This window comes from Coregonus lavaretus (genome assembly GCF_964263955.1).
Source record: "Coregonus lavaretus genome assembly, chromosome: 12".
NCBI classification, from domain to species: domain Eukaryota; kingdom Metazoa; phylum Chordata; class Actinopteri; order Salmoniformes; family Salmonidae; genus Coregonus; species Coregonus lavaretus.
The window spans coordinates 12,451,175-12,469,448 of NC_139999.1; the positions used below are offsets into that span (position 1 = coordinate 12,451,175).

The following is an 18,274-nucleotide window of genomic DNA, read 5'->3' on the forward strand; positions in this document are numbered from 1 at the left end:
TTATCCTATCCCAGGTATTCCTTAAAGAGGTGGGGTTTCAAGTGTCTCCGGAAGGTGGTCAGTGACTCCGCTGTCCTGGCGTCGTGAGGGAGCTTGTTCCACCATTGGGGTGCCAGAGCAGCGAACAGTTTTGACTGGGCTGAGCGGGAACTGTGCTTCTGCAAAGGTAGGGGGGCCAGCAGGCCAGAGGTGGATGAACGCAATGCCCTCGTTTGGGTGTAGGGACTGATCAGAGCCTGAAGGTACGGAGGTACCGTTCCCCTCACAGCTCCGTAGGCAAGCACCATGGTCTTGTAGCAGATGCGAGCTTCAACTGGAAGCCAGTGGAGTGTGCGGAGGAGCGGGGTGACGTGAGAGAACTTGGGAAGGTTGAACACCAGACGGGCTGCGGCATTCTGGATGAGTTGTAGGGGTTTAATGGCACAGGCAGGGAGGCCAGCCAACAGCTAGTTGCAGTAATCCAGACGGGAGATGACAAGTGCCTGGATTAGGACCTGTGCCGCTTCCTGTGTAAGGCAGGGTCGTACTCTCCGAATGTTGTAGAGCATGAACCTACAGGATCGGGTCACCACCTTGATGTTAGCGGAGAACGACAGGGTGTTGTCCAGGGTCAACACCCTGTCGTTCTCCGCGGCCACAAATCACCTTGCATCATAAATAACTACTCATTAAAATTTGTAGATCAGTCACAATTTACCCATTATACATTACGGTTTTATGCTCTCAAACACGGCCATAGTCTATGGTCTGACCAGACGACGTGTTTCTGGGCATGAGTTTAGCTAGCCAACGTGACGTCACCATGAAATCGCCTACACGCATGATCGCGGATTTCTATTGGAGAAACAGTTTCTAGCTTCCTACTGTACTGTCTTTAGTTTTATCTTCGTCGATAACTCGTCACTAAAATAGAAAGCCAAGGACAAACTCTGGGCCCTATTATGGTCAGAAAAACTCTGGGCCCTTTTGGATTTTAATTAATTTTCTGATAACTAGTTTGTCATCTAGCTGTCCAAAAACTATTTTTGTTTAAAGACTCTCCAAAGACCAAACTCTTTCTTAATAATCTAATTTCAATTATTGGGCCCCCGAGTTTTTCCTGACCACGTGACCTGACCAGGAAAAAACGGTAAAGTCACATCAAAGACTCTAGGCCTACAGGTCAGATTTTCCACCCAATTTGGGGCGGCAGGTAGCCTAACAGCTAAGAGCAGTAACCAAAAGGTTGCTGGTTCAAATCCCTGAGACGACTAGGTAAACAATTTGTCAACGTGCCCTTGAGCAAGGCACTAGTCGCACTGGATAAGAGCGTCTGCTAAAATGTCAATTTTGTCAGATCATATGGTCTGGAAAAACTCAGGGCCCAAGTTATAAAATGTGATTACACAAGCTGATAATTTCAGGAATAGACCACTGTTTGCATTTAACCCAACAATCTTTTCAGATTCCTTCCTACCCCACTCCCCTCCATTCCCTCTCCCCGTCAGACCAGCATTCATGGGGAGAGCCAGACAGAACGCTGGCCCACTTCCCATTATTAGGAACGAGAAAGGAATGAATCACAGTTCAAGTCTTCATTGAGAAATGACCAAATATAGGCATTTCATGGATGCAGAGGTTTAAGCCAGGCAGTCGAGATGTAAACTGACCTGTCGCTATCCCTTTCAACCCCCAGTGTGCTGGCCGTGAGAGAGCAATGCTATTCCACTGCCTTGAACATGATGTCCTTAAAGGAGCCATCTCACAACTTCTCAGATATTGTCAGAACTAGTATCAGTGCTTGACTTGGACTGAAATAGGTGCCGGTACTCCTTCGGGTTGCCACTACTGTTTATATTTAGGCACTTTTGAGCTAATACGCTAAAAGAGGTGCAGGAGCTCTAGAAGTAGAAACATTGAGGTGCCGGTACTCCGCTCCAGTGACCTCCTGCCCAAGTCAAGCACTGGTAGAAGACAGTCCCCTCTCTTTTGTTGGTTGTGTGAAGGACATGATCTTGTGGGAAAGAACCTGTAGAATATACTGTACTGTACTCTCCAACTAAAGGTCACATTCCATTTAGTCTTGTCCGCCAGGCATGGGTACAGAAATGGAAATCAGATTGACATTACAGCATACACACAACAGTGCATTTGATCATTAGCTTTCTGTTCCCAAGGAACACTTCAATGCTCTCTGTGTGTGTACACAAACAGTTTATTAGGATCTATTTGACATTGTATACTTGGCATGGCACACAGAATAGTCCATTCAGTCACACACTGTCCTCCCTTCAGCTTCGATATCATTGCAGGTTACAGGGCTCTACCAAGACAACATATCTTATATAGATGCTTGAAATGATTCCTGATTCTGTCAACCAAGCAATAGACAGACATAGCCGACTGAATACTTCTCAAGCAGTAGAAATTATATTAAGATGAAAACCAGGGAAATGTCCCCTTGAAAGGAAAATATTATCTAATAGAAGTTTAAAATTTAAACAAAATACAGTAAATGTATCCCTAGCATTTTCTTTGTATCAGTACTGTATTACTATCAAATAATGGACAGATATTACTCCATCCTGTATTTTATTGTTAGACAAAGTATTTTTACCTTTATTCTTGTTGTACTTGATTGCAAAGTTATTAAAATAAAGTTTATTATATTACACTTTCAATTGCAAACATATCAGTACTTTTTTATTAAAGGTATACAGGCTCTGTAAGTAAAGTTAGTTAAGTCCAATATAACAGAGAAACCACATTATGCATACACATTTTAGAGTAGCGAGCCACTCTGTACAACATCATCACATCCCATTTTAAAGTATTGCATAGCTCAACAAGACTGCTCTGACATGTTAATAAAATAAACTGTTTTGACATCCTTCGTTTTTTTTCTGTTAGAATTTTTTGTTGTTGTTGCACTTTAAGCAAAATGTATGAAATTAGCTTTATACATAACGTTGTTATTACTAAAAGGGCGACCATACTTATATCCAAATAAGACTGAACTTCCTTCCTGAATCTTTCAAAGAAGACTGGGATTATAGGTTGCTTTTTATGTGAAAACTTTGCCTGAGATGTCAGTCTTGAGATTTGGCAATGGCACACATTACAAACCACCTTCTCTCCTCCCCCTGTGAATTGTTGAAGTCTAACCCCATTTTAATTCCCTGATAATATGTCATGGAGAATCAGCAGTTTTGGCAAAATTCCATGTCACAAGCCATGAGGTGATTCCCTCCACAAATAAATAAACTGTCAAATTACAGTCCAATTTTTCAATGAATGTTAAAGTAGTTCTGTATAGAATTAACAGAAAACTGTTTGACCTGCTTATCAGTTACCACGCCCCCACATTATACTGTACACATCATGCCACATATGCTTGTCAACATACCATATGAACGGCTTCAATAATCTAGTGCAAATAACAGGCAAAGCATCAACACAGACAGGCAGACAAATAGGACCTCAGGGCACGTCCTGCTGAAAAACTCTGCTCTCCCTCCACGGGGTCCCTGCGGTCCAGTGTATAGTTTAAGGAGAGAACTCATGGCACAGTGGAAGCCGTGCATCCAATAGAAATCATCTGTTCATTCTCTGCTTGCCTGCCTTATCAATCCCGTAGCATAGTGGTCAGACTGTGTGTCTGTCTGTGCATGGGATGTGTAGGAGTTTTGATCCCCGCTCAAGACCACCTGTGAGATCTATGTACATCCTCTTCCTTGGCTTATGCTCTCCATTCCAGAGGATTACTGCAGCAGCTTTGGTACCGCAACCTGTAGGAAGAGAGGGGATGGTGTATGGATATGCATATAAATATAAATATATAAATGTGTTACAACTCTTTCTATGTCTATCAATAATTGATCCTTGCCCCATCTTACCTTCTTCAGTTTCCTCATATTGGCATTTCTAATGGAGTCCAGAAGTTGGTCCCTGGAGTTAACACCGGCTTTGTTGGCCTTATCATCCATCTTCCTCTGTGACGCAGGCGTCAGGGAGTTACGCAGGGAGTCTATGTTCAGCATGGGGGGTGGAGGTAGGGGTGGGCCCCCAGGAGGAGGGGGTGGAGGAGGTCCCCCTCCTGGTCCTCCTTTAGGAGTCAACTTCGGGGAGGGAATTGGTGAGGGATGTGGGGAGGGTTTAGGGGAAGCCTTGGGGGAACCCCGGAGAAATCCCCCAGCAGCCTTGGGCACCTCCAGCGCCCCTTTCTTCTCACCGTTGGCCTGGGCCAGCTTCTGCTCCTGTAGGCGCCGCTGTCGCTGCTTGTCCATGTTGCGGCTCAGGATATTGGTCATGGTCATGCGTGGGCCGGCCAGCTCAAAGCCATAGCCCAGCTTCAGGAGAGTGGTGTTGTCTTTCAATATCTTGGTCATCTCCATCTCTGTCTTGCCTCCGCAGATGTGCCTCTGGTTGTGGAAGCGCAGCTCGGTGAGTGTAGTGTTTTTCTGCAAGGCCTGGATCAGGGCCATTATACCCTTGGGGGTGAGAAGGTTCGAGTCCAGGTTGATGCTTGTGATGGACGTGTTGCTGCGCAAGGTGCCCGCGATGGCGTAGGCCACATGGTCGTCAGCACGGCAGTTGGCCAAGGCAAATGTCTTAATGTAGGTGTTTTTATTCAAGGCCTCTGCGAACTGGATGAGTGTTTTCGCCTTGATGACCTCCGAGTTGTTGACATTGAGCTCGGTCATGGTGGGGTCGTTGCTGCGAACCTGCTCCATGAGGTCATCGAACATGCTGGAGTCCTCGTCTTCTTCCTCCTCTACTTTGGGCTTGCTAGGTGTGCTCCTGTTCGCCACACAGTTCCCACGTTGTTCCTCACCCTTGATGGATTTTAGTCCTTCATTCCAGTCTTTTCCCTTTTCCTCTTCTGTTTCCTTTTTGTCTTCTGTTTCCTTATCTCTGATACTCCTCCTATCTTTGGCTTTCATACTTTCCTTACGTTTTAACACCATGTCTTTCTCATTACCCTTACCATCTTCTTTCTCCTGAGGATCTTCCTTCTCCTCTTGCTTCTCACTTCTGCTCTCCTCCTCTTTTGCCGACTTTTGGCGCTCAAGTTTCAAGTCAAACTTGTCTTTCTCAGGCTTGTCCTTCTCTTCCACTCTAGCTTTCTTATCTTCTGGTTTACTCTCTTCAACGTGACTTTGCTTTTCCACCAACTTTGATACAAGTCCCCTTGTCTTGTTTTCACCTCTTTTCCTACTCTCCTCCTTTCTTTCTTTCTCCTTGATCTCCTCTTTTTCCTTTTTCTCCTGTAACTTGGAGATCATTTCTTTTGTCTTATTACTGGTGCTCAATCTATTGTCTCTTTTCTCCTTCAGCTTGCTATCCTCGTTTCTCTCTCTTTCTTTGGCATCTTCTTTCTCTACACTCTCCCCTCTCCTGAATCTGTCTCTAGTTGTATCTTTCACATCAGCGTTGCTACTCTCAACTCTTCTGAAGCTTTCTCTAGTGGTCTCTTTCACGTCTTTGTCTTTGCTCTCCTCTCTCCTGTATCTACTGGACAGGCTGGCTCTGTCCTCTTTAGTACAGTCCGGCCCTTTGTTATTTCTCTCCACCATCTTGTCTCGTTCAGTGGAGATATTTGATTGCCTCCTGATCCCTCCTCCTTCCTTTCCATCCTGACTCAGGCCCATCTTCCTCAGGTACTCTTGTTTCCGGCTCTCCTTCTTGGGTTCTCCCTGCAGGAGAAGAAACATTTAGTAGGGATGTTTCCACAGTAAAGTGAATCTGAAGAGTATACTGTACATTGACAAGACTTTCAAGAATCTTCACAACAATCCAAACAGTAATATACTGAACAAAAATATAAACGCATCATGTAAAGTGTTGGTCCCATGTTTCATGAGCTGAAATAAAATATCCCAGACATTTTCCATACACACAAAAAGCTTATTTCTCTAACATTTGGAGCACAAATTTGTTTACATCCCTGTTAGTGAGCATTTCTCCTTTGCCAAGGTTATCCATCCACCTGACAGGTGTGGTATATCAAGAAGCTGATTAAATAGCATGATCATTACACAGGAGCACCTTTAGCTGTTGCCAGATAATTTAATATCAATTTCTCTACCATAAGCCGCCTCCAATGTCATTTTAGAGAAATTGGCAGTACATCCAACTGGCCTCACAACCGCAGACCACGTGTATGGCGTCGTGTGGGCGAGTGGTTTGCTGATGTCAACGTTGTGAACAGAGTGCCCCATGGTGGCGGTGGGGTTATGGTATGGGCAGGCATAAGCTATGGACAATGAATAAAATAGCATTTTATCAATGGCAATTTGAATGCACAGAGATACCGTGACGGGATCCTGAGGCCCATTGTTGTGCCATTCATCCGCCGCAATCACCTCATGTTTCAGCATGATAATGCGTGGCCCCATGTTGCAAGGATCTGTACACAATTCCTGGAAGCTGAAAATGTCCCAGTTCTTCCATGGCCTGCATACTCACCAGACATGTCACCCATTGAGCATGTTTGGGATGCTCTGGATCGACAGAGTGTTCCAGTTCCTGGCAATATCTAACAACTTTGCACAGCCATTGAAGAGGAATGTGACAGGCCACAATCAACAGCCTGATCAACTCTATGCGGAGATGTCACACTGCATGAGGCAAATGGTGGTCACTGATGGATACTGACTGGTTTTCTGATCTACGCCCCAATCTTTTTTTTAAAGGCATCTTTGACCAACAGATGCATATCTGTATTCCCAGTCATGTGAAATCCATAGATTAGGGCCTAATGATTTTCCTTCTATGAACTGAAACTCAGTAAAACTTTAGAAATTGTTGCATGTTGCGTTTATATTTTTGTTCAGTATAGTTTTCTATGGTATAATCCCATTCGAATCAACATATTACGTTTCATGTGTGTTTCATCTGTCTGAATGTGCCTTGCCTGTTATGGTCATCCCTGCATGGCCACCATTCTATGATGTCAACTAGCAACAGCCCTATGAAGATGATTAATCACAGGCCTGTCATCAAGCTCCAGCTCCAAATCAGTCTGTATCCTTGATTATGTAACCCTGTAACCCTGTAACCCTTTGTTTTTGAATGATTTACACAAAAACATGCATTTGCTCATTCATGTTCTCTAGAAATATTAGATATTAAAACGAGTCTTGGCAATACCAGTCTAGTTTTATTTCAAGCCTATTTATGAAGAATAACATATTGGCTCCCTGAGAGCACAGTATGACGTAAACTATGATATAATACCACAGCATGTAATGTAAACTTGACGTTAAACACTGTGTGTTTACAGTGTGCATGGGGGAGCCTTTTTATAGTGCAGAAATACATTTGCAAAGTAGCTAAGTGTTTGATTTGTGAGCCTTGCTCCATCTGTTTTGCTGTGCGAGGCTGTGGCCCCGGCAGATGTGTCCTTAAAAGGCAGTAAGGAACATAGGAGCAATCAACCAAAGAATTCCATCAGGCTGGGATTAAGATGCTCCACAGGGCCCAGGCTCCATCATCTGAAGTGCCCTTTCTTTATACACCTCCAACGGCTAGCTCCTGGCTTGGTTTCCCCCTACCTGGTGGGCCCTATGTCAAAAAGCTGTCAGCTGCAAAAACAACAAATCTTTGACCTATAAACTACAAAGCTACTACAATCTGACGTTTCTGTATCTTTAAGCATTTCCTCTGTTTACCAAAGGAGACTTGAGTGAAGAATGTGAAAGCCTCTGAGGGGTATACAATAAGGTTTTTCCTGGCATAAGTATTAGAAGCAGTGGAGCATGATTTATGAGCTGCTCAAATCTTTTCCAATGTCCAGTTGGCAGGGGAATAAATGTCAGAAGTATCATTAAAATACCTGTTCAAGAAACACAAAACTAAATGTACTATTCATCTATTAGACATTTGTGAATTCTAATTTGTTTATCTGGCTTCCAACAGCCAGTCCTATTAACCAAAAATAGTTTTATTATAGTATAACAGTTATGTGAAATGGGTGGAGCTGATGTGAGGGGGTTGAGAGTAGTCTCGGTCTGAGAGGATGTGATCAACTTCCACTAATATCAGTTTTGTCAACATCCCTGAGATTAAACAGATTTATCAGTTAAGGGATAAACCAGGTAGATAAACATAGGATAAACACCTAAGGTGACAAATTGTGTCAGTAAAGCATCTCTGAAGGCACACTTTAGACCTGCTCAGTCTCACACATAATAAACATTAACTGTGGGGTTCCACTGACTTGATGTTCAGTTATCATACCTCAATAGACTGTTCCTTTTGGCTGAGCTTCCCCGGACGCTCTCGGCTGTCCAGCTTAGCATCCCGGTCCCGGACAGTGTTCGTGGCAGGCTGTTCTATGACTATTCCCTCGTTGGGATCCAGGTCCGGGATCACCAACACCTCCTTCTCCAGCTCCTCCATCTCCTCAGGGGACAGGTTGGACAGCAGGTTGTCCAGATCAGGGTCCTCGCTCACCTGCCGCCCCGTTCGCGTCAGTCCCCTCACCTTCCTCCTGGACATGGTTGCCTCTGGCTGGAGAACACTCAAAGAAAATACCCTCGGAGCAGAACAGATGAAAATGGTTTGTAGCCTACGATTTGTATGGTATCTCCTTTAGAATATTGTGCTTTCCTAGTGTAGGAGCCTGCAGAATTTCCCAATGGGCCGAAGGTGGTGTCCCTCTCACTGAGACGCCACCAGAGGCATCAATCCTGGTGCTAAGAGGGAGGACTTGAGACTGGGCTTGCAGTCAGGTACCAGTACGGAGTGTTAGCCTATCATGAAAGTTGGTCTGTGAGGCTGGGACATTCTTTGAAATCCTGTGAAACTGCATGTCCATATTTAGTGTAGGGTACATAGTCCTTTAAAGGCAATGGGAAGGGCGGTGGTTTACAGAAATGCCAAAGCATGGTACAACACAGAGCTACTTCCTCTTTCATGATTACAGCATTACTTCAAGATGGTTCGGTGTTCAATCAACAGACTTCATAAAAACAAACTTTAAAAATGTAAGTTGAATTTGTATTATAAGATGTGTCCATGCTATTGAGGTGTTATATTACATCGTTTCATGAGATGACTAATAACGAGGTAATGACTACGCAAACACATATGAAACATTGTTCCAACACGAAAAGTCAAACACTGTGCTGAAATACTGTACATTCAAAAGTCGCATTATGAACTAAAAGAAAAGTGATTTTTCACTTGGTGGCAAAGTAACAAATTGAGGACATCTACTGGTCAAAATGGTAAACTTCCATCATTATCATGACCCACCTGTTTAGAGCCCCAACTTTTTAACTTAAACAAATATTTTTATTTTGTGTTGCCTGTTTTACATACTATTTTGTCATTAATACATGTCACATATCAGTTTGCAAACAATGTAAAAAAAATATAAAATAATCATTGACTTAATAAAGCTGCATACAAACATTGTCTCTGCTTTGCTTTCTTGAGTAAGGCAGCTCCAAAATGCAGGTGTTTCAGCCTAGCTCAGTGCTTTCTGTGGTTGTGGGGCAGAAAGTGGAAAATACGGAGCGTAGGGGTTGATAATGTTCTCTAGTTGCGCCGTGATTTGCTCAGTGTTCTTTCACTCATAGGGACACTACATCACTGCCAAATCTAAAGGTAGAGCTCGAAAATTCAAGCCCCTTGGGTGCTGCCATAGTTACAGTAGAAGTGCCCATCCAAGAAGGCTCAAGGTCATTGGCCACAGATAAAATGACATCAAATCACGTTATATCTACAGTAGCTTTGATTGGACTGATCATGTCAACATCATACTTTCAAAATCTTAGCTAGCAGTCATCATCATGAATCAAGTCAACAATCTACTGGCAAATCCTTTTTAATCCTTGTCATATGAAGAGAAATTATAGATAAAAATCTATCGGTGCTCATCAGCCATTGGACATAAACATTACACAACAAGTTGGAAATCGCAAATTCAACAATGAGTGGTTTGGAAGGAATCAGTGGCTAACTGCAAGCATTGCAAAGCAAATCACTAGCCTGCTATTCAGTGGAGTGGATGTGTGGTCCAAGTCTGGGTTTAAGGGTCTCTTTTCCAAGCTTAAAAGGATAAATTACATTTTGAACGGTCATCCAACTCGGAATTGTAAGTCAGGAACTCAGGCCTCTTTCTAGAGCTCCGACCTGAAGATCACTGACCTCATCATGATTCGACCTTGTTTTTTTCCCCAGAGTTCCCAGTTGTCTTGAAAGCACCCTAAATCCAGAGAATGCCAGACTTTGATGACAAAATTTGCCCACGAAGGACCGCAGCGCCACCTTCCTGTTCAAGTGAGCAGAGCACAACAAGGCGAGTCCAAAAATGTATTGTACGCTGCTGCATAAATGATGTAATATGCCAGGGAGATATGTATACTGTAGCTAAGAAAGTAATACTAAGTGTATGTTGTGTAGTAAGCTGTTAGTAGCCCATGTGCCTCACCCTAATAATTTGGTCCCTTTTCCCCCTCTTAATTGAGCCTACTGTTGTGACTTGGTGGTGCACATGTAGCCTATAGCCTGTTTTAGAGAAATGTAATCATTGAATATTGTAAGAGCTTTCATTGCCTGCTTATATACCCCCTTTATTTATCCTATGGTTCTGACTTGGTGTACAGGGAGAATACTGTAAGAACGGCCCATGTTCTGAATTCTGTCGCTGTACATTTCAATAGCACTGAACAAATAGTAATATTGACTACGTCTGTCCTAGCTCACTCATCAACATCTTAATGAAAATTACGGATTGACTCTTATCCGCTCGTCGTCCCATAGTTTGTACATCTCAATTGTCAGTAGAAACCACATTTGTTTAAGCAAGTCAGCCATATCAACTATGTTTTTTTTTTAAAGGCAGTAAAGGAGGCTGAGTGAACTGTTTCGCTGCCAGACAAGGCTCCGCTGATAGCCAAGTGTAGCAGTGGTAAGGTGTTGGGCCTGCTGTTGGGACTCTGCTGTCGGGACAGCTTTATGTAGGCCCTAACAGTTTGTGGGCACCGTTTGTCACCGTTATGGTGCAATTAATGTATCGTTTAGTGTCGTGTAGTGGCTTTGATAGCATGCATAATATTTTTTTTAATGGTTTGCCCTACCAAGATATACATGCTAAAAATCGCCTCTGCTTAACATACTTATTACTTTTCTGCCTTCCGAACAGATTCAGAAACCACCTTGAGGGCTTCATCACCAAAACCTCCAAATAAACTCAAGTTTCACAAACTCAAGGTAATGATATCATTGATTCCAAGGCAACAAATCAAAAATATGTTTTTTAACTACTGGTATTTGAATAAGTAGCATGCAATTAATGACCGCTACTACAGCATTTTACAATCCAAAGTTATAATTTATGTTATTAGAAAAAAACAGCACTTATTATATTACAACATCCATGAAACAACAGACAACCAACAAGTAAGATCTAGTAACAGTTCTACTAGTAACAGATTTGATTTACACTGGTAAAATTGTAAAATGTTCACAATAAAATAAGTGCATTCATTAAGCAAATCCATCAGCAAATCCAGTAGAAAGTCAAGTATGTACTGTGCATATTACTTTACATGTTGACAATAAATATCAAAGTAATTCAGTAATTCAAATTGTGAAATAGTTACAATAGTGTTTATAAATAATAGTATATCATTGTTTTACATTGATATACAGTAGCTGAATAGGGAGAATCACTAGATCTTTCGCATGATTGTTCCACCTTTCTCATGCCAAGAATCTCAGTGTGCTTTCAAACGACTATGTTTTCAATGGAAAAATCGATCAAGAATCTCAGTGAGGGTAAAATAGAATGTCACCTTATCCAACACACTTGACCTGGATGAGCCTTTCACTGGCTGGTAATACTAAACTGTACAACACATGCCCTACACGTCATGTCCTACTGTGCAGTTCAAACATCGCACAAGGGGCACAACGATGGCTCACAGAGAAATGTAATAATCATAAATATAACATGTAAAACAAATGCTCAAAGCATTTAATGGTACAATGTTTTTAAAAGTTGCGATAGTATGTTACAACGATAATAATTATTTGTTAATATGTAAACCTTAAACATAAAATATATTTTACAAAATACGTATTGAAATCGTTCATCTTGAATTCATGATGACATAAGGCTCAGATTTGTTATTTAAGTTATTAAATATACATTGGCCTGATATATTACAGGAAATAAACATTTACACAGATTCCACTAATACATCAACTTTGACAACTGATTATGATGACACATTGGGATGTAGCAGAACATGTATAACTGACATTCTAATATGAATAAAGTGAATGTTATTCTATTACGAAAGACAAGCTGAGCGTGCGAGGGCAAAGAAATCCCCACAGAATGTGAACCTGCAGTGAGAGCTGGCTAAAGGGATCCAGAAGAGTGAGAGGAGCCATCAACTCTGAGCATTCTGCCTTTTATACAACATAAGAATCAAATCAGCTCCCACACACCCTGTTATCTGCAGGCAGGTATGACCTCAGTCTGTCCACTACCAGATTAAAGCCAAGCAAACATGTGAAAACAGATGTTGACCATTCCTCAAGTCAAACGTCTTAAGCAGAGAATTAATGTCAAACAAATGGTAGTGAGTGCATGGATACAGGTTGGTTACCTCACTTGGTGTGACATTTTCCACAGACTGTCAATAGGAATCCAGTTCAGTGTCAGGACAGACAGGATAACCCAACTCAACACATGCTCTGTTCCGTTAAAGGATTTAGAATATAAAGGAAAGTGCCTCTGGTTATCTTTCACTGGGCAACCACTAGGAGAGCTGAGTTATCTCGTGGTCGCCTTCTCTTTCTGACGCAGTCCTTCCTTCGTCTTTCTCCTCTCCCACCATGTACATGTTATCATCCCATCAGGGACCGGGGTGGGTAGTGTACTGTGGTGGCGAGTAAGGAGGGGGTGCTGTAACACACAACAGTAAAAAGGTCAATTACTATTTATAAACTGGGTGGTTCGAGCCCAGAATGCTGATTGGCTGATAGCCGTGGTATTTCAGACCGTATACCACAGGTAGGACAAAACGTGTATTTTTAATCAAAATCATGTCACTCAGTAATAATAACTAAGTGTGGTTGTCCTCTTACCTCCCTGAGGGTAGCCAGGGTCTGCCATGGGGTACGGGGGGTACGGGCCGGGGTGCATCATGGGGTATGGCTGGGGCATGCCATGGTACTGAGGTGCCATTGGGTAACCAGGATGTCCCATCACCAGCGGCTTGCCGTAAGCGTCATACATTGGCTCCACGGGGTAGCTGGCCATAGGGATGTGCTGGGCTGAGGTTGAAGCATAAAGGTTGTAGTGAGCTTCCTTATCAGTGAGTTAATATGGAAATACAGTACACTGGGATCTCACTAATTCAATGAATCCCCACCCACATTTTCACTTTGCCCCAAATCCTTTTCACATTATAATACGCCTGACATTATAAAATACAAAAGTAGGCAGACGTAAAACCCTTCCCAACTGAAACGCCACACACACAACTGCAACTCCACACACAACTGCAACTCCACACACACACACACACACACACACAAACACAACTCCACACACACACAAACCCAACTCCACACACACAACTTCACACACACACACACAACTCCACACACACACACTCCACACACACACACAACTCCACACACACAACTCCACACACACAACTGCAACTCCAAATTAGACATTTGCCAAAAACAACACATACCATATACAGTACTTCATCACATCAACACATTGTGCTAATATCAATCCATCATGTTACCATCATAGGGCATCCTGCCACGCTGCTGTCGCTGCTGGTAGAGGTAACAGCAGGAGCACATGAAGCAGCTCACCATGGTAGCAATGATAGCCACGAAGAGCAAGACGGACGAAGCCATGCCGGCGATGGTGGTAGGGCTAGGAGGGAGGGAGGGATGGGAAGACGTTTGATTCTTTCTAAAAACATTCACAGAGTAATAGCAAGAGATGATTTACCTCGTTCTAAACATTAAGTAGAGAAGCATCAATGTCTCCCAACTACCAACTGTTTTCTTCCAGTGTAACTCTGAGCCCACAGTTTCAGGGTTTATGAACAGCTTTCAAGTCCCATCTCTGCCTCAGCTCAGCTATTCACGAAGCTTCTCAGAGTATCGGATTTGCCTTTTAGATCATAATACATGAAGGTATATGGACAGTGGGGACCTAATCCTAGTTTATATGAGTTTCTATGGGTTGCTATGAGTTTCTATGGGTTGATCTGAGTTGTGGTATGAATACGGGCACCAATCATGAGACAGTGTCACCTACAGTGGGGAAAACAAGTATTTAGTCAGCCACCAATTGTGCAAGTTCTCCCACTTAAAAAGATGAGGCATGTAATTTTCATCATAGGTACACGTCAACTATGACAGACAAAATGAGAAAAGAAATTCCAGAAAATCACATTGTAGAATTTTTAATGAATTGATTTGCAAATTATGGTGGAAAATAAGTATTTGGTCAATAACAAAAGTTTCTCAATACTTTGTTATATACCCTTTGTTGGCAATGACACAGGTCAAACGTTTTATGTAAGTCTTCACAAGGTTTTCACACACTTTTGCTGGTATTTTGGCCCATTCCTCCATGCAGATCTCCTCTAGAGCAGTGATGTTTTGGGGCTGTCGCTGGGCAACACAGACTTTCAACTCCCTCCAAAGATTTTCTATGGGGTTGAGATCTGGAGACTGGCTAGGCCACTCCAGGACCTTGAAATGCTTCTTACGAAGCCACTCCTTCGTTGCCCGGGCAGTGTGTTTGGGATCATTGTCATGCTGAAAGACCCAGCCACGTTTCATCTTCAATGCCCTTGCTGATGGAAGGAGGTTTTCACTCAAAATCTCACGATACATGGCCGCATTCATTCTTTCCTTTACACGGATCAGTCGTCCTGGTCCCTTTGCAGAAAAACAGCCCCAAAGCATGATGTTTCCACCCCCATGCTTCACAGTAGGTATGGTGTTCTTTGGATGCAACTCAGCATTCTTTGTCCTCCAAACATGACGAGTTGAGTTTTTACCAAAAAGTTATATTTTGGTTTCATCTGACCATATGACATTCTCCCAATCCTCTTCTGGATCATCCAAATGCACTCTAGCAAACTTCAGATGGGCCTGGACATGTACTGGCTTAAGCAAGGGGACACGTCTGGCACTGCAGGATTTGAGTCCCTGGCGGCGTAGTGTGTTACTGATGGTAGGCTTTGTTACTTTGGTCCCAGCTCTCTGCAGGTCATTCACTGGGTCCCCCCGTGTGGTTCTGGGATTTTTGCTCACCGTTCTTGTGATCATTTTGACCCCACGGGGTGAGATCTTGCGTGGAGCCCCAGATCGAGGGAGATTATCAGTGGTCTTGTATGTCTTCCATTTCCTAATAATTGCTCCCACAGTTGATTTCTTCAAACCAAGCTGCTTACCTATTGCAGATTCAGTCTTCCCAGCCTGGTGCAGGTCTACAATTTTGTTTCTGGTGTCCTTTGACAGCTCTTTGGTCTTGGCCATAGTGGAGTTTGGAGTGTGACTGTTTGAGGTTGTGGACAGGTGTCTTTTATACTGATAACAAGTTCAAACAGGTGCCATTAATACAGGTAACGAGTGGAGGACAGAGGAGCCTCTTAAAGAAGAAGTTACAGGTCTGTGAGAGCCAGAAATCTTGCTTGTTTGTAGGTGACCAAATACTTATTTTCCACCATAATTTGCAAATAAATTCATTAAAAATCCTACAATGTGATTTTCTGGATTTTCTTTTCTCATTTTGTCTGTCATAGTTGACGTGTACCTATGATGAAAATTACAGGCCTCTCTCATCTTTTTAAGTGGGAGAACTTGCACAATTGGTGGCTGACTAAATACTTTTTCCCCCCACTGTAACATAGAAGTAGGTGCAGAGGGTTCTTCTGCTTCACCTTAACTGGATCATGTTCAGTAGGACGAACGGAAAACAAAAAAAGAAACTTTTCTTATTGGACAAGTAAAGTAGTACCTCCGTGTTTCACTCCATTTTAAATGTTTTCTCCTTACTGGACAACACCCTGACCTCCAGTTGGGTGTCAACGCTCCCAGTGTGCTCAGTGTTACGTGATGGAAGCTTTTAATGCTGTGTAAAATCTTCAGTGTTGCAACATCTCCGAGAGGGAATACAGAGAGATAACTCAAAATGGCCCTCCTGTAGCTCAGTTGGTAGAGCATGGCGCTTGCAACGCAAGGGTTGTGGGTTCGTTTCCCACGGGGGGCCAGTATGAAAAATGTGTGCACTCACTAACTGTAAGAGGCTCTGACGTTTAGCCAGTGACGCACACACACACACACACACACACACCCCTACACACACCTGAACTGGAAGAGCATGCAGCGCTTCTGCTCCCTCTCAGTAATCCTCTTGAGGCCATCCAGGCAACAGTAGCGCTTGTGGCAGTTCCCACAACAGAAGGTCATGAGGGGACAGGGGACCCCGTTGTGCCAAGTGCCATTTTTATCCACATACCACAAGCAGTCATCACTGGCACCCACTGCAGACAGAGACAGAGACACACTTAGAAGGGTGGTCTTACAGAGGCAATAGAAAGCGGATTACACTCGTCCTGAGACAACTCAGGGTTCTTAATAGATTTAGACACCAAACAGCCGCATAACTACTGTGTAATTACACTTGAAGGAGGTTGGAGAATGACACAGTAAACATTATCAGAGGTTACAGGCAGCAGGCTGTCATTTTGGGCCTGGTGATATAAGTCATTGTGCCACCTGCATAGAGGTCCCTCCCAACCCATATTAGTAAGTTCCTCCTTCAATAATGTCATTTCCTTCTGGCCCAAGGGACTACAGAGGAATCTCTTTGAGCCCATGTCATATGAAACCATGTGAATTTAATTAGGTCAATCCCCATTTAGTGCAATATACTGTATATATAATGTCATTTATTAAAACAGTAAATTAGATTAAATCAACTGATCAATCAAATTAAAATGAGATTTGTTCTCCTGATCACTTCTGACAATTATGTATTGTTTTGACACCAATGGGTTCTAATATTGTTTGATTTACAGCTTATTTTGTGATTAATAAAATTCACTTAATTCATTTTCAATAAACAGGTCAATCTATTCAAGATAAAACTACGAAATTAAATAATAATAGATAACGTTAGGCCTTTAACAGAAGAACAGTTGTCTACGTAGGCGTGGGAATATCTGTCTATCATTCGTTTCACATTTGAGACCACCATATCTGAATAGCAATTCTTAAATAGAAAAATCAATTTATTTAATAAACATATCAAAAGGTCTATAAATAAATATTGGTAAAATAGGCGGAAAACAAAAAATGCATTAATACTGTCTGGACCATAGAAATATAATTCATGTATATTATTTCTATGGCTTTGACACCCCTTGGAACGTTCAGACATCATCTGGATCCATTTAAGCCCTAGGTGTCGAGTGGATTCGACCGCTACAATGTACGGATGGATACATTCTTGCAACACGTACAAAATGTATCGAGAAATGTAGCCTAGTGCGGCCTGTTAGAAAAACCAAGCAGCATTGTCAATACTTACCCTGCCAGGCGGAGAGAAGGACGGTGATCACCGGCAGAGCCATAGCGATAAGGGACATCTTGCCCACTGTCAACATACTGTGCAAAATGATTAAAATGTTGATTTTTCCGCAAAACCAATGGCAGATTTAACAGCTATTTCGCGCCATACGCCGCTGTAAATAACAATCTCTATAATCATGATCAAATTGTGGAATTACATGATAGGTTAGTGATCAACAACATCTGGGTAGAATAACATCGCCTGTGACGCCGTTCACCCAGTGAGACCCAATGGGATTCCTTAGCGCCTCCCCCGCCTCCGGTGGAAGGAATACATTGCACATTATTCCATCTTGCATTTTTGGAAGATAACAGACAGAACAGCATCCTACAGTCCACAGGATGAGAACCCTCCTGTTGCGTTTAGTGACAGCTGAGCTGACTGTTCTTTTTAGACGGGTACGCTGTATAAAAATGTGTAAATTACCCCAAACCAGTAGTTCACAAAATAAAATCAGTATTTCCAATACAATGGTTGTTCTATATTTCCTATAATTACTCGTGCATTTTTTTCAAGTTATTCAGTTTTAGCATCTTTTCTATTATTCAAAATATTAATAAAAGTTGCAATCATAAAACAATTATGCCAATATAAGTCCTGCATTTGCCATTCTCTTACACAAAAGCCAATTTACAAGCAGGATAATCTAAGAAC

General features: G+C 42.5%; 2 protein-coding genes across 2 annotated transcripts; both read right to left on the reverse strand.

Annotated features, from left to right (window-relative positions):
* Nucleotides 1-2,177: 2,177 nt before the first annotated feature.
* LOC311138896 (uncharacterized protein) lies at nucleotides 2,178-8,704 on the reverse strand. Its single transcript, XM_084173688.1, has 3 exons — nucleotides 8,221-8,704; nucleotides 3,876-5,675; nucleotides 2,178-3,767 (listed from the first exon to the last, which is right to left on the reverse strand). Exons 1-3 carry the CDS (start codon nucleotides 8,479-8,481, stop codon nucleotides 3,741-3,743), a joined length of 2,088 nt encoding a protein of 695 aa, XP_084029814.1. The 5' UTR covers nucleotides 8,482-8,704; the 3' UTR covers nucleotides 2,178-3,740.
* A 2,560-nt stretch (nucleotides 8,705-11,264) lies between these two features.
* LOC311138900 (protein shisa-4-like) lies at nucleotides 11,265-17,842 on the reverse strand. The gene is made up of 5 exons (XM_084173695.1): nucleotides 17,579-17,842; nucleotides 16,352-16,529; nucleotides 13,764-13,900; nucleotides 13,090-13,278; nucleotides 11,265-12,907 (listed from the first exon to the last, which is right to left on the reverse strand). The coding sequence occupies exons 1-5, from the start codon at nucleotides 17,652-17,654 to the stop codon at nucleotides 12,858-12,860; spliced, it is 630 nt and encodes a 209-aa protein (XP_084029821.1). The 5' UTR covers nucleotides 17,655-17,842; the 3' UTR covers nucleotides 11,265-12,857.
* Nucleotides 17,843-18,274: the final 432 nt, after the last annotated feature.